This window comes from Dasypus novemcinctus, chromosome 31 (genome assembly GCF_030445035.2).
Source record: "Dasypus novemcinctus isolate mDasNov1 chromosome 31, mDasNov1.1.hap2, whole genome shotgun sequence".
NCBI lineage: Eukaryota > Metazoa > Chordata > Mammalia > Cingulata > Dasypodidae > Dasypus > Dasypus novemcinctus.
In genome coordinates, this window is record NC_080703.1 from 9,089,438 (window position 1) to 9,102,151 (window position 12,714).

General features: G+C 36.1%; 1 protein-coding gene across 1 annotated transcript; it reads right to left on the bottom strand.

The window, feature by feature from the left end:
* Positions 1 to 4,291: 4,291 nt before the first annotated feature.
* LOC139437950 (olfactory receptor 14C36-like) lies at positions 4,292 to 4,987 on the bottom strand. The gene has a single exon (XM_071212824.1). The coding sequence runs from the start codon at positions 4,985 to 4,987 to the stop codon at positions 4,292 to 4,294; it is 696 nt and encodes a 231-aa protein (XP_071068925.1).
* Between the last annotated feature and the right edge of the window lie 7,727 nt (positions 4,988 to 12,714).

The window sequence follows — 12,714 nt, forward strand, 5'->3', positions numbered from 1 at the left end:
TGTGTATAAACTAGAGAGAAGAAAACAATATCAGCTATGTTAAAAGATGATCATTAGTTGTAAGAGAATTTTATATATTATATCACTAAGTCAATGCCAGAGTATTTGTGTGTTTTAGGTTGAACTGTATTCTAGATATGACCTGCAATGTGTTCTACCTTTTGATAAAGTGCTTTGTCACATTCTTGGTAATGTCATTTGACCATGAAAGTTTTATTTTGGTTTGATTCTAAAAGTTCTATTTTTGTTTTTGTTTTTTCTGCTTATGGTGTTATATCTAAGAATCCCATGGTTAATATGTGGTCATTAGATATCACTCTTACAACATTTCTAGTATTTCTAGTTGTATCACATATACAGAGTGTTATGATCCATTTTCAGTTAATTTTTGTGTTGGATGTGATAACAGAGACCAAATTATTTTGCTTGCCTTTAGATATCCAGTTTTTCCAGCACCGTTTGTTGAAAAGACTATTATTTTACCAATTGATTTGTCTTGGGCCCCTTGTGGAGAATAATTATGTTAATTTATGGATCTATTTCTGCACTATCAAATGTTTTTAATGCTATTATAAAGGGAACTCATTATTTTAACTTATTTTTTATTTGTCATTTATACATTTTTTGCATTATGATTAAGGACATTACATCACAATTGTGTGCTACCATCACCAGCATATATTAACAAAATGTTTTCATCATTTTAAATAGATACCTGTCCCATTTAAGCAAAAATATCCATTGTCCCCCTCCTGCCATGCCCAGGTTATCTCAAATCCACTTTCTGTCTCTATGAATGATTTTACTCTATATATTTAATATAAATAGAATAATACAATAATTGTGCTTTTTGTCTGCATTATTTTGCTTAGTGAACAGTTTTCAAGATCCATTCATGCTGACCATTTATCAAATTTCACTCTTTTTACTGAGGAATAATATTCCATTGTTTATCCATTTATTTGTTGATGGATATGAGTTATTTTTAACTTTTGGTTATTGCAAGTAATGCTTCTATAAACTTTGATACCCAAATACATGATTTTTTTTTCAAATTTGGGGATATATATCTAGGAGTGGAAGTGCCAGGTCATGTGGTAATTCTTTGTTTAGCTTGTTGAGAAAATGCTGAACCATTTTCCTCAGTTGTTATATCATTTCACCTTTCAATCAACAATGTAATGTATTTCAGCTTCTCAGCAGCAGCATCAAAACTTGTCATTTTGCATTTTGAAAGTAGTAGCCATCTGAGTCATTGGAAAGGGGTATCTCACTGTGATTTTGATTTGCGGTTCTTAAATGGCTAATTATATTGAGCATATTTTCATGTCTTTACTGACCATTTGTATAAGTTCTCTGGAGAAATGTCTGTTAAAGTCCTTTGCCCACATTTTAATTTGGTACTTTGTTCTATTGTGTGGAATTGTAGGGATTTAAATTTTATTTTTATTAAAGAAGTTGTGAGCTCACAAAACAATCATGCATATTGTGCAGCACTCCTATACATCACCCCTTCACCTTCACCTTGCAATGTTCTGGAAAATTTGTTGCAGATTTTGAAAGAACATCATCAAAATATTGCTTCTAACTATGGTCCACAGGTTACATTTGGTGTATTTTTTCCATAAAGTTCCTTATTATTAACACCATGTTATTAGTATTATACATTTGTTGTATTTCAGGAAAGAACTTTCTCATATTTGTACTAGTAACCGTAGTCTGTCACTGACCACATGGTTCACTCTGTGATACAGTTCCATGCCTTGTACAATTCATCAAAAATATATACTCAGTGGAATTTGTGTTCCTGAGTGTGATGGAGTTGGACTCAGATATGACCTTTGTACACATGCCTTTTCTGTTACTTTTACCAGACCTATGGTTGGTATTTGGGTTGGTGTATACTCAGGAGACCTGAATTTCTGGACTATCCATGTGACAGCCAGGCTCTGAGCCTCAGCAGACTTGTAACTCCTACCCTCTGTTTTATTGGACTTACCCTGGCCAGATAACAAGGAGGTGAAGAAGATCAGTCACCACACCAGGGAGCCAAGAGTGCCTATAACTGAAAGCAGAATTACATTCAGCATCCACGTGGAATCTAAGCCCCCTGTTGATGTAGAGGGGGGCTGGACTTAACCATCCCAGGGTCCACAGGATGGAGGAATAGAATATAGATTAGAGTGGACTTACTGGTGTTCTGCTGGGCAACTATTGTGATTCATAAGGGAAGAAATTGTAATATCATGTGGAGAAAGTGGCCACAGTAGCTGCTGAGAGCAGGAAGAGGGAAGAAGAGATACGATATGGGTGCATTTCCAGGATTTGGAGTTGTCCTAGGTGGAGCTGCAGAGACAGATGCTGGACATTGTGTGTCCTGCCATGGCCCACTGGGTGGACTGGGGAGAGTGTAGACTGCTACAGAGACCACTGTCCATGTGGTGCAGCGGTGCTCCAAAATGTATTCACCAGGTGTAGTGAATGTGCCATGATGATGGAAGAGGTTGTTGATATGGGAGGGGTGGGGTAGGGGGAGTGGGGGATATATGGGTCCTCATATTTTTTGAATGCAACATTTAAAAGACAATGAAGACAAAAAAAGAAATAAATGTATAATCAGGGGAAATCTGTAACATGAGTAGAATAATTTGTAAGTGTAACTTATCAAGCTCCTTAGGACAGACATAAAGTTTCTGTAGAAAAGCACATAGTCCTGCCTACTATGATATTAACCAGATCTTTTCGTTCTTCTTTGTAAAGAAAAATGTATGATTCAAACAAACAAACAAACAAATGAACAAACAAACAAACTATATATATATACTCAGTGGCTCTCAGTTTCATCACAGACTTGTGCTATCATCCTTTCAGACAATGTTTCCATTACTCCAAAAAGAGATATACATATTTGTGGTGTTTATTTTATTAACCTTCTTATTTAACATTTCTGATTACCTGCATTTGTTCTGTGAATTTTTGTTTCCATTTATTGCCATTTTTTTATTATAATGCAGTTTTACTCCTACATCCTGATATTGTCAAATATATTTCAATTCCATATGTGGTGAACTAATTCTCTACATCTCTAAAAGTAATGGACCTACAAATTGCATCAACAATGAGATGGTTTGTCCATAATTTTAATAAGAATTAAATAGTAAATATCCATATCATATACAGGTAAGTAAATATCCATATCACATACAGGTAAGTAGGTAAGTGAATAGAATTTTGTTGGCAGAAGTATAAATTTGCCATCATTTTGATAAAGCTAATTGGTGATATTTACAAATATGTAAAATCTATTTTCAGTTTTTATCAAATTATTTATTTTAGAAACATTTTCATATGTGAACAAAAATTCAGGTACAATAATATTGAAATTATTCTTGAAACTTAAGAAGAAGGTTTTTATTGAGAACTGTCTGTTATTTTATTTCATATAAAAGATGCATTGAAAGAAGAGGATGAAATTCAAGCAGACTTGATTTGCACACACTTGCCAAGTCTCACATGATTCAACCTCCTTGATAATATTTTTGATTTATGACACATATTAAAAGCTTCACACTGAAGCCCAATATATACCCAACTCACACAACAAATGTGAAAATGTATATGCAAAGCAACATCTGGAGATAAGTGTCTCCTAGGTCACCCACTATATGTGTTTTGTTCCTCTGGTTGTCACACAGCTCACACAGTTCTTCAGTGATTGATTCCATTTCAGAACATCACACAAAAGAAAAGACTTTGAAAAATGACACAATTTTCTTTACTTGGCTACTGATTGATTATCGATTAAGTCCCTTTGTGATAATTCATCAACAGTGGTACATACCCTGATTAGGTTAGAGTTCAGATTGCTTTACAAAAAGTGTTTTTAAAAAGATCAAAGATAAGCAGACATAAACACTGGGAGGGAAAGACCTGCTCTCTGATCAAGGGGGAGCACTAATGAATCCCAGGTAAACAGAAATTCCCTGAAATGCTAGTCTGAGAATTGATTTTTTTTTATGATTGAAAAATTCAGCTTCAAACAACTATGCTATCTTTTTCCTGAGTAAAGCTTTCTCCTCATAACTCTCTTTACAGCTTCCTTTAGCCGCTTGTTTCTAAGACTACAGATGATTGGATTCAAGAAAGGAGGGACTATAGAATAGAACACAGAAGAGAGTGTATCCTGAAATGTGGGTGAGCTGGAGACTGGCTTCACATGCACAGCAGCACCTGAGCTGACAAAAATTGTTAACACAACAATGTGAGGGACACAGGTGGAAAAAGCCTTTCTTCACTCACCCCTGGTTGGAAACTTGAGCACAGTAGAAAATATGTGAATATAAGACATGATGATGAAGATGAAGCAGCCACCAGCAATCACCACTGAAGAGATGAAAATTAAAATTTCATTGTTTAAAGTGTCAGTGCAGGAGAGCTTCAGAAGAGAGGACAGGTCACAGAAGAACTGATGGACTATGTTGGACTGACAGAAGGACAGCCTGAATGTGTTGCCAGTTTGGAATCCAGAGTGGACCAGATCACTGAGTACAGAGGCCAGAGTCATCTGGACACAGACCCGAGGGTTCATGATCACGGGGTAGTGGAGGGGCTGGCAGATGGCCACATAACGGTCACGAGCCATGATTGTGACAAACAGCAGCTCTACTGTCACAAATATGTCCACGAGGAAGAGCTGAGCTGCACATCCAGCCATGGAGATTGCCGTGCTGTCAAGCAGGAAGATGACACATGCCTTGGGGACTGTGACAGAAATGTAGCACATGTCTAAGATAGACAGATTCCTAATGAAGAAATACATGGGGGTATGAAGTTTCCAATCAAAGGTGATTAGTATGACAATGAGAAGATTCCCCACCAGGGTTGCGAAGTACATCAGTAATAACAGCATGGCATGTAAGACTCTGAGCTCCCACACATCAGAAAACCTTGTAAGCAGGAGTTCAGTCACTGTGCTGGAGTTGGGCATCTTAGGAACATTTCCCTTGGCCATGAAGAGTCAGGCAAATAATCCCTAAGAAACATGGAAGATTCACATGTGGAAGGAATTAATCTAAGCTCATATATTGCCTCACATTAATACATTTATATTCTATTAAAATGTTTTGATCAGGTTATAACATACTTCCCATTCTCCTTTGGGCTCCCTGCCTTTTACACTTGTCTTCAGAATTGGGGTAGCAGTAAAATGTAATATTTACAAGCTTGTGCATATGTTTGCATCTCTTTCTATCATTTACTAGGTAAAAATGTATCTACTGGAAGTTAAATATTTGCCCAGAACATTAAAAAGATTTCATATAGGTAATTTCTATTCATCCCCATCTCATTAGGCAGGTTTTGTGTATGTTAATATTTATGATAATGTGATAACTTTTTAAAATCTGAGTAGAGGTTGGAGGGTACTGTTTATTCAGAGCTTATCAATATACTATAATCAATTATGATCCATTCCATGACCACTAAATCATTCCCATTAAATGCCACCATATATTTCTCATGCTTCTCCATGTACTCCTTGAATGTGCATAGGTTTCTCTGTTCAAAAGAATCACTTACAACTCTTGATACGTAGATATTATCTGTGGTGAAAACTATTTATATATTGATACTATCAGGGTCTCTAAATTTAAAATGTTTATTCTTCTGTTTTTTTTGTTAAATACTGTTATGTTTTTTCAATAAAACCTGAACATACTTCAGAACTTGAAGAAGCTGATATGGAAAGACATTGCTTGAGTGTGAGTCATTAATTGTTGTTGTATTCACACATGATTCCTTCATAAAGTTCTTTTTCATAGTCACTCTTAGCAACCCTTACTCAACCCTCAAGTGCAGAATGATTTCTTCTGAAGTTCCTTCAGCTTTGAGTCATATTTTAACTCATGCCATTGAAATGGGAATGGCTTTCCTTGTTGCCTTGAAACTGCAGACTGTACCTTTCAGACTTGCTTTATCCAGCCTCTCAAGTACTCAGTGTTAATGCACTTCACCTTCCTGCTCTATGTCCCTTTTTCTCCTGACAAATGTTAATTACTTCTAGAGAAGCTCTGCTCACTGTAAGAAGGCAGGACACCTGTCACTTTCAGACTGACCTTATGAGCTCAAGAGTAAAAGCTTTCTATCTCTGCTCCTCTTTATTTCAGAATTCTTCAGAAAATACTTCAGTAAGTAGTTGTTCTTGTCTTATACCAACATGTTTACTGAAAACTTATGATAGTATTGTATGATGAATCTGATTGAAAATTGCTAACTTCAACTATTTATAAGTAGTTCTAACCTATTTAAACTAGCCTCATGCAGAATTGAGATTATTAAAAATAATTGCTTAATTTTTTCTTCACTGAATTCCGTATCAGACTTCTTCTACTTTATTACAAAAACACAACAGGATCTCACAGTTGGAACATAAAGTGAACATATTTTATTATTTCACAATCACCAAACAATTATACATCTCTAGCTTAAATTTATAACATGTCAGCAAGACAGAGGTGAATTTTTGCAGACTACAGAAGAAGATATATTTTATATCTTGACTCTGCCATTTATTTCTATGTATGTAGATCTTCATATATATCTTTGACTTTCAGTTTCTTTTTTGAAAAAAATTTGTAAAAATGCTAAGTTCATGAATTTAATATTTTTAAAAGTAATTAGAGAGTCTCATAATGGTAGCAATGTTAATGAAAAATGAATGAATAAGTACTAAAATTTCTAAAAGGGGGGTTTAAGCACTACATTTCTTCCATCTCAAATCCATATTACTCTTATTTTTTTCAGAAGCAAACAAAGAAGCAAAGGATGCTAGCACTATGAATTTGAAAAAGCAATTTTCTTTTGAAAGAAGTATGACATCATAAAGGTTATGCATATGTAAATACAGATTGTTAACCATGACTATTCTTAAATAGTACACAGATTACAGGAAGATAACTCACAAAGTAATGTCTCCTGGGATAACTAAGTTATTGCAGAGATGTTCCTATACATAAAATTGTAAAAGCAAATGATTGCTTGTCTTTTCTGAAAAGACCTAAAAAATTTAGATGACTTATTTTGGTAATTAATATATTAATTTGTGTATTTATTGATTTAGACAATCCTTGTAGTCTTCACTTACAATATCTACCTTTAAACATAGTTTGGGATGAATTATGGGCAGGCATTTGTCTGGAAGCTGTGGAACTCAGTTATGAACAATGCTTACATGGTTTTCACAATATGTTATTAGAAACTCCCAGAATTACACCTGAAGTATAAGGAGTCATGTGCACTATTTATTTTTATGACAAGGACTGACTTACTCATTATGTACTACCGAATGAATATAACAGAGTGCTGGGGAAAAAGAAAATAATGTGAAAATAATCATTGAAATTAATTGATTTGCAATAATACACATAAATCAAAGTTTACATTCTTTTGAGATAAAACACATCAATCAGAATTAGATCTGTGTAAGTATAAACTTAAATTACCATTCTGCGTACTGGAGCTCTGGTCAGTGTGCTGAGCAGCTCCTGCCCCTGCTCCTCTGGTGCTGCAACCAGCTCACTCTTTGCTTCCATGAACAGCTATCAGTTCTGCTAAAACTGCTTGAACTGTGAGTTTATTTCATTGAATAAAAAAGAAGCAATTTATTTCATTGTGTAAGTACCTTTCACAGACTCCTTGACAGAGTCTGTTAAAAAATCAACTAAGCAGTGCAGGAAAGAAATGCAGGCGATTTTTGGAGGGAACAGAAGGAAGAGAGAAAGAAAAGAGTTAACATCAAAATCTCAAAAGTCGATTTCATTTATTACTTACACTGGATAGCCATGTCAAGACTTCTGATAAGTGTCCACCTGGGGACAAGACTGAATGGGCATATTTCATGTTCTCAAAGCTAGCCCATTCCTCTGCATGTAAACCTATTGTAAATAGGATATTTTGATTAGGTTGCTTCAGTTCAGGCTTGGTCCAATGTGAGTCTTAATCCTTTTAATGGAGTCCTTCATAAAGTACAAATATGATTCAGGATGAATACGAAGTCAAAGGAGAAAAAACACAGAATCAAGAAACTGGAAGGAATTACACCTGGAAAAGAAGGGAGACACCAGCAGATACTGACATGTGCCGTGTCACATGGCCTAGTCCAGGATGGCTGGCAGCCAGGCTTCCCAGAGAAACATCTCCCCATGATGCCTTGATCTGGACATTTTTCTCAGCCTCAGAACTGCAAGCTTGTGACCTAATAATGTTCTATTGTTAACGGCCAACCCCATTTTATGGTGTCTGCCTGAGCAGCTTAGCAAACTAAAATGCAGCAGTAGAGCCACAGCAGCTTTGGGTTTGTGTTATATTATCTATCTACAGATCTATATATCTATATTCATATTGTTTTAAATTTACTATGAATGTATATAATTTACATATATTTCAAATAATCTTTCTTATCCACAGAAAGGTTTTGTATATACTTCAAGTCTTATGTAGGTAAATAATAATATGAAGATGATATTTATACCCTAAGTGCAGTTACTTCAAGTTTCTTCACATGATGTAGGTTCAATTTTGTCATCAGGATGCAAGATTTAAAATTGGGAAAATCAATCACTGACATCTCATCCCTCCAAACATCAACATCTTCAACAATATATTTATTTGATCGTTGCTCTATAGTGCCTTCAGTTAGGCATTCATATTTTCTAGAGTTTATAATGATTAGAGAGTTGGTCCTGTAGTAATATACTCAGCATCCAGAAATAGAATGGTTTTGTTTGTGTGTTTTAGTAGATGCTTCCTATCATATTAAAGGAGTCCCATTCACTTATTTTCCCTGAGGTGGCTCCCTTGTCTGTCTGCTCCCTGTGTCCCCTCCTCTTCTTTCTTAGGAAGCACCAGGAATGGAACTGGACCCTTCCACGTGGGAGGTCAGCACCCAACCACTTGAGCCACATCCACTTCATCCATTCACTTTTAATTCGATGAAAGTTTTCAGCCTGAATAAGCTTTGACATTTATTGTTTTATCTACAGTTAGTGTGAATGTTACATAATTTTTTTCCTTTATTCTGTTGCATCCTCACTCCAAGAGTCTTAAATGAGATATAACAGCCACCTACAGAATCTCACTTTAATCAAGAAAGGAACCCCCATCAGTCCCTCCCGAAAAATAAGAAAGAAAAAAAAAAAGGATCAAGTAACTGACAAGACCTAATCAACTGATAAAACAAGAAATCAATGAGGTGATGGAGTGTTTTGGTCAACTTTCCATTGAGATCATTGGAACAAGGTTCAAGTTGGGATCATAATTAAGTAAAATAAAATGGCCAGATGCTTTGATATTGCTGGGGGGTCACTGCCGCAGACTGCCAAGGCTGCTGACGCGGGGACCTGAGCGGCGGGCGGCAGCGGCGGGCGGGCGGGCAGAGCCAGGGATCCAAGAACTCCCTGGGGCCCAGAGAAACCTCGGCGGGAAAAGGGGCCGGAGCGCAGCGCGGCGCTCACTACCGCCGCCCCCGGCGGGGCCTGGCACTGCGCTTAAACCCGGGACGAGCTGCCGGCAGCTGCTCTCTGGCCCACGTGGCCTGGTTAAAAATAAAAAAACACAAAATAAGACAGGAACTCTCTATGAATAAATCTCTGGCACAGCATCATAAATGTGAAGTTGCTTATCCAAACACTTGAAGTTACGTGAAGATTTGTAGCACTAGGAAAAAGTGGTCCCTGCAAAGGAAAGGAGTAGATACAAAGATAGCGTGCATCCTGGGGGTTCACTTAAAACATAAGTTAATAAAGAAAGAGCAGTTTATAAACTGCTCTGAAAATTTGTGTTTTAGAACTTCCTGGAATTCGTTCAGAAATCTTGAACCAAATCAAATATGGGAATCAGAAAGTAAATTTCATAAAATGCATTTTTTTTGCACTGAGAAGAAAATATTTATTTCTTACCATGTCCATCAGGAAACTTAAAAGGAAAGGGAAAATAAGTGATAAAATTCAATACTAGTTATAAAAAAAATAATTATTTTATCTAAATTTCTATGGGCTTATGATACTTCATATTTGCTTTAATATTGTCAATATTGCCTATCTTGAATGTCAAAGACAATATTGGAGTACGTTTGTGTGTTATGAATTGAATCCTACTTTTTAAATTACCTTTAATGTTCCGTAGGAAGAACAGTCTTTGGTTTTATGTATCCAATAAGTCCTCCCACTTATTAAAACCATTAAGAATCTTAGAAAGTATTTAAATTGTTTGGATTTAATACAAGAAGGTCCTAGGTAGTCAGGTGTTTTTATAATATCTGCTATTGCTTGCTGCACATCTTTGATATTCGTTATAAAATGTTTAAACGAAGTGAATTTTTATGTTGCCTTTTTATTATTTAATAGAATAATAAAATAAGCAGTAAAATGCATGTTTTCATGATATGATTTCAAAGCATCCCAACCAACCAGTACTTGTAACACCTCTCTCTCTAAAGCTATAAGCAGGTCACACACCCTCCCTGGCCAAATTAGCTATGGGGCAAGTGTACCCCAGGTTAGCCTGCTTGCAGTAGATACAAAATTCTACCTAACCGCACTAATCAATTGTCTAGAGAATGATAAAATTATGCTCATCTTCCACTAACTGAATTGTCACATTTTATGTTTTTAAAAGGGAAAAATATCATATAGATATATCATTTGTATTTTTACTGAAAAGCTTTTAGTAAATCAAAACTTTTCTTTCAATTGCTAGTAATTTAGAACTGAAGGCATATAATATCTATTTATTGACATATAAAAAGAAATGCATGCAATATCAATATATACATCTCTATTTATACATACTGATCTGTCTACCAATCTATAACACATATATATTGTGGAATTCCGTAATGGTTAATCAAACACTGATCGCTTCATTAATCAACAAATGATTAGTAGTTACATCTATAAAAATGGCACAATTCCCTTCCACTCAAATATATATGTCTAGATAAAGAAACCTCCCCTAGTTAGCCCATTACCTCTTAGGATTCCTCCCTTGTGTCCTTGCAAAGGGCCTCCACTTCCTATTAGATTGTAGCTGCTGAATACAGCAGTTTTACTGTAACTGTAAATGTCATATTAGCTTATTTCCACTCATTTACTTGTTATGTTAACTGAGCAATTTACAGCTGTTGTGATGCATGGCCAAATGCTCGCTCCCAGCAGGCTTTCATCAGTCTTCAGGGGCTCTGGGGTCAGTTGCTTACACACTCCCTATTGACCAGCACTCTAATATAACCCAACAATATTGACCAGCAACACTAACCCCCGCTCCTTTTGTGTAAATCCATGAAAGTCCTAAACTCTTTAGATTTGGGAGACAGATCTGCCTCCATACTTGGCACCTTGCATAGATTCTTTCTCTTTTTGGAAAAAAACAGCGTCATGGAATGGGCCTCTCACGCTCACTGCACTATGAACTCACTCTTCTGGCAACAATATAACTTGCAATTTTGAATGAATTGCTTTTACCTGTCATACTCATTGAATTAAAAAGTATTTTATCACTCCCCCTTCCTGAACCTAGGTCAGCTGATGTAGCCAGGGAGCTTCTTGGTTAATTGTTCTTCGGTCGCTCACGCTAGACTTGACAGGAAAGTGTTAAGTTCAGGGCAGAATGCTGAGCAGGACTGGAAGGAGCACAGAGGGAGGAGAAAGGGCATTCTCTCTCCAGCTTGGCCTTGCTGTGTTCTTAAGATTGCCCAATGCCAAAAGAATTTCTATCCCCTTGACTGGAGGGGTGTTAGGTGGTTCCTCTAACACCACCAGAACCCATTTCATTTGTGATTAAAATAATCTTTAAGAGGTAACAACTTAGCCAGGGTGTTCCTGCTAAATGACCTGGGCAGAATGGGACTTTGGGCCTTTTCTACTAAATTGGATGCATTTTCCCCCTTCTCACTATGCAACCCAAGTACACAGTTGACTTCAGAAGAGTATCCTAGTTCCAAATCCACACCCTCCATACACCTCATTATTGCACTCAAATGAATTGTAAATTAAGATCATAAAACTGAAAAAATCAAAGTATACCCTGTGGAATGATGTGCAATGGGATGAAGGAGACTTGGGTCTTGGTCATTCTCTTTATACAGCCTTACTATTTGAAATCAGAGTTAAGATTATCAATAAATTAAGATGTCAATTTAAAATTTTAAAAAATGAAATGAGAGAAGCTAGAAATTCATTGGTTTATTTTCCCAAATGTAAAATGAAACTCAGTGGGATGACCCCTGCTGCCCTACCATCTCTGACCGTATTTGCCCGTCATCCACAGAGAAACTGCCTTACACATATCATTCCACTGTCTCTGGGGGATGCTGACTCTCCTTCCACTTATACCAGGGAAGGGACACTTGCGCCAAATTCAAACATCTTGATGAGTTGCTTCCTTTTGCAACCATGAGCTGATCTTAGGCACATCTAAACCTCATTAAAGTGATAAAAATTAAAGTAATCTATGCTAAATTATTATTTCCATGTTTTTCTTTGATAAGATATTACAAAGAATAATTGCAAATGGATAAATAAAATCCCTTTAATCAAATATCTGCCTTGATGATTTTCTAACAAATACGAACATTGACTGAAATAATTCTTTACAGAAACCTGAAGCAAATAAATTCCTCTACCACAGTGGGTAAAAATTTCAAAAGCTCCAGAGCAATAA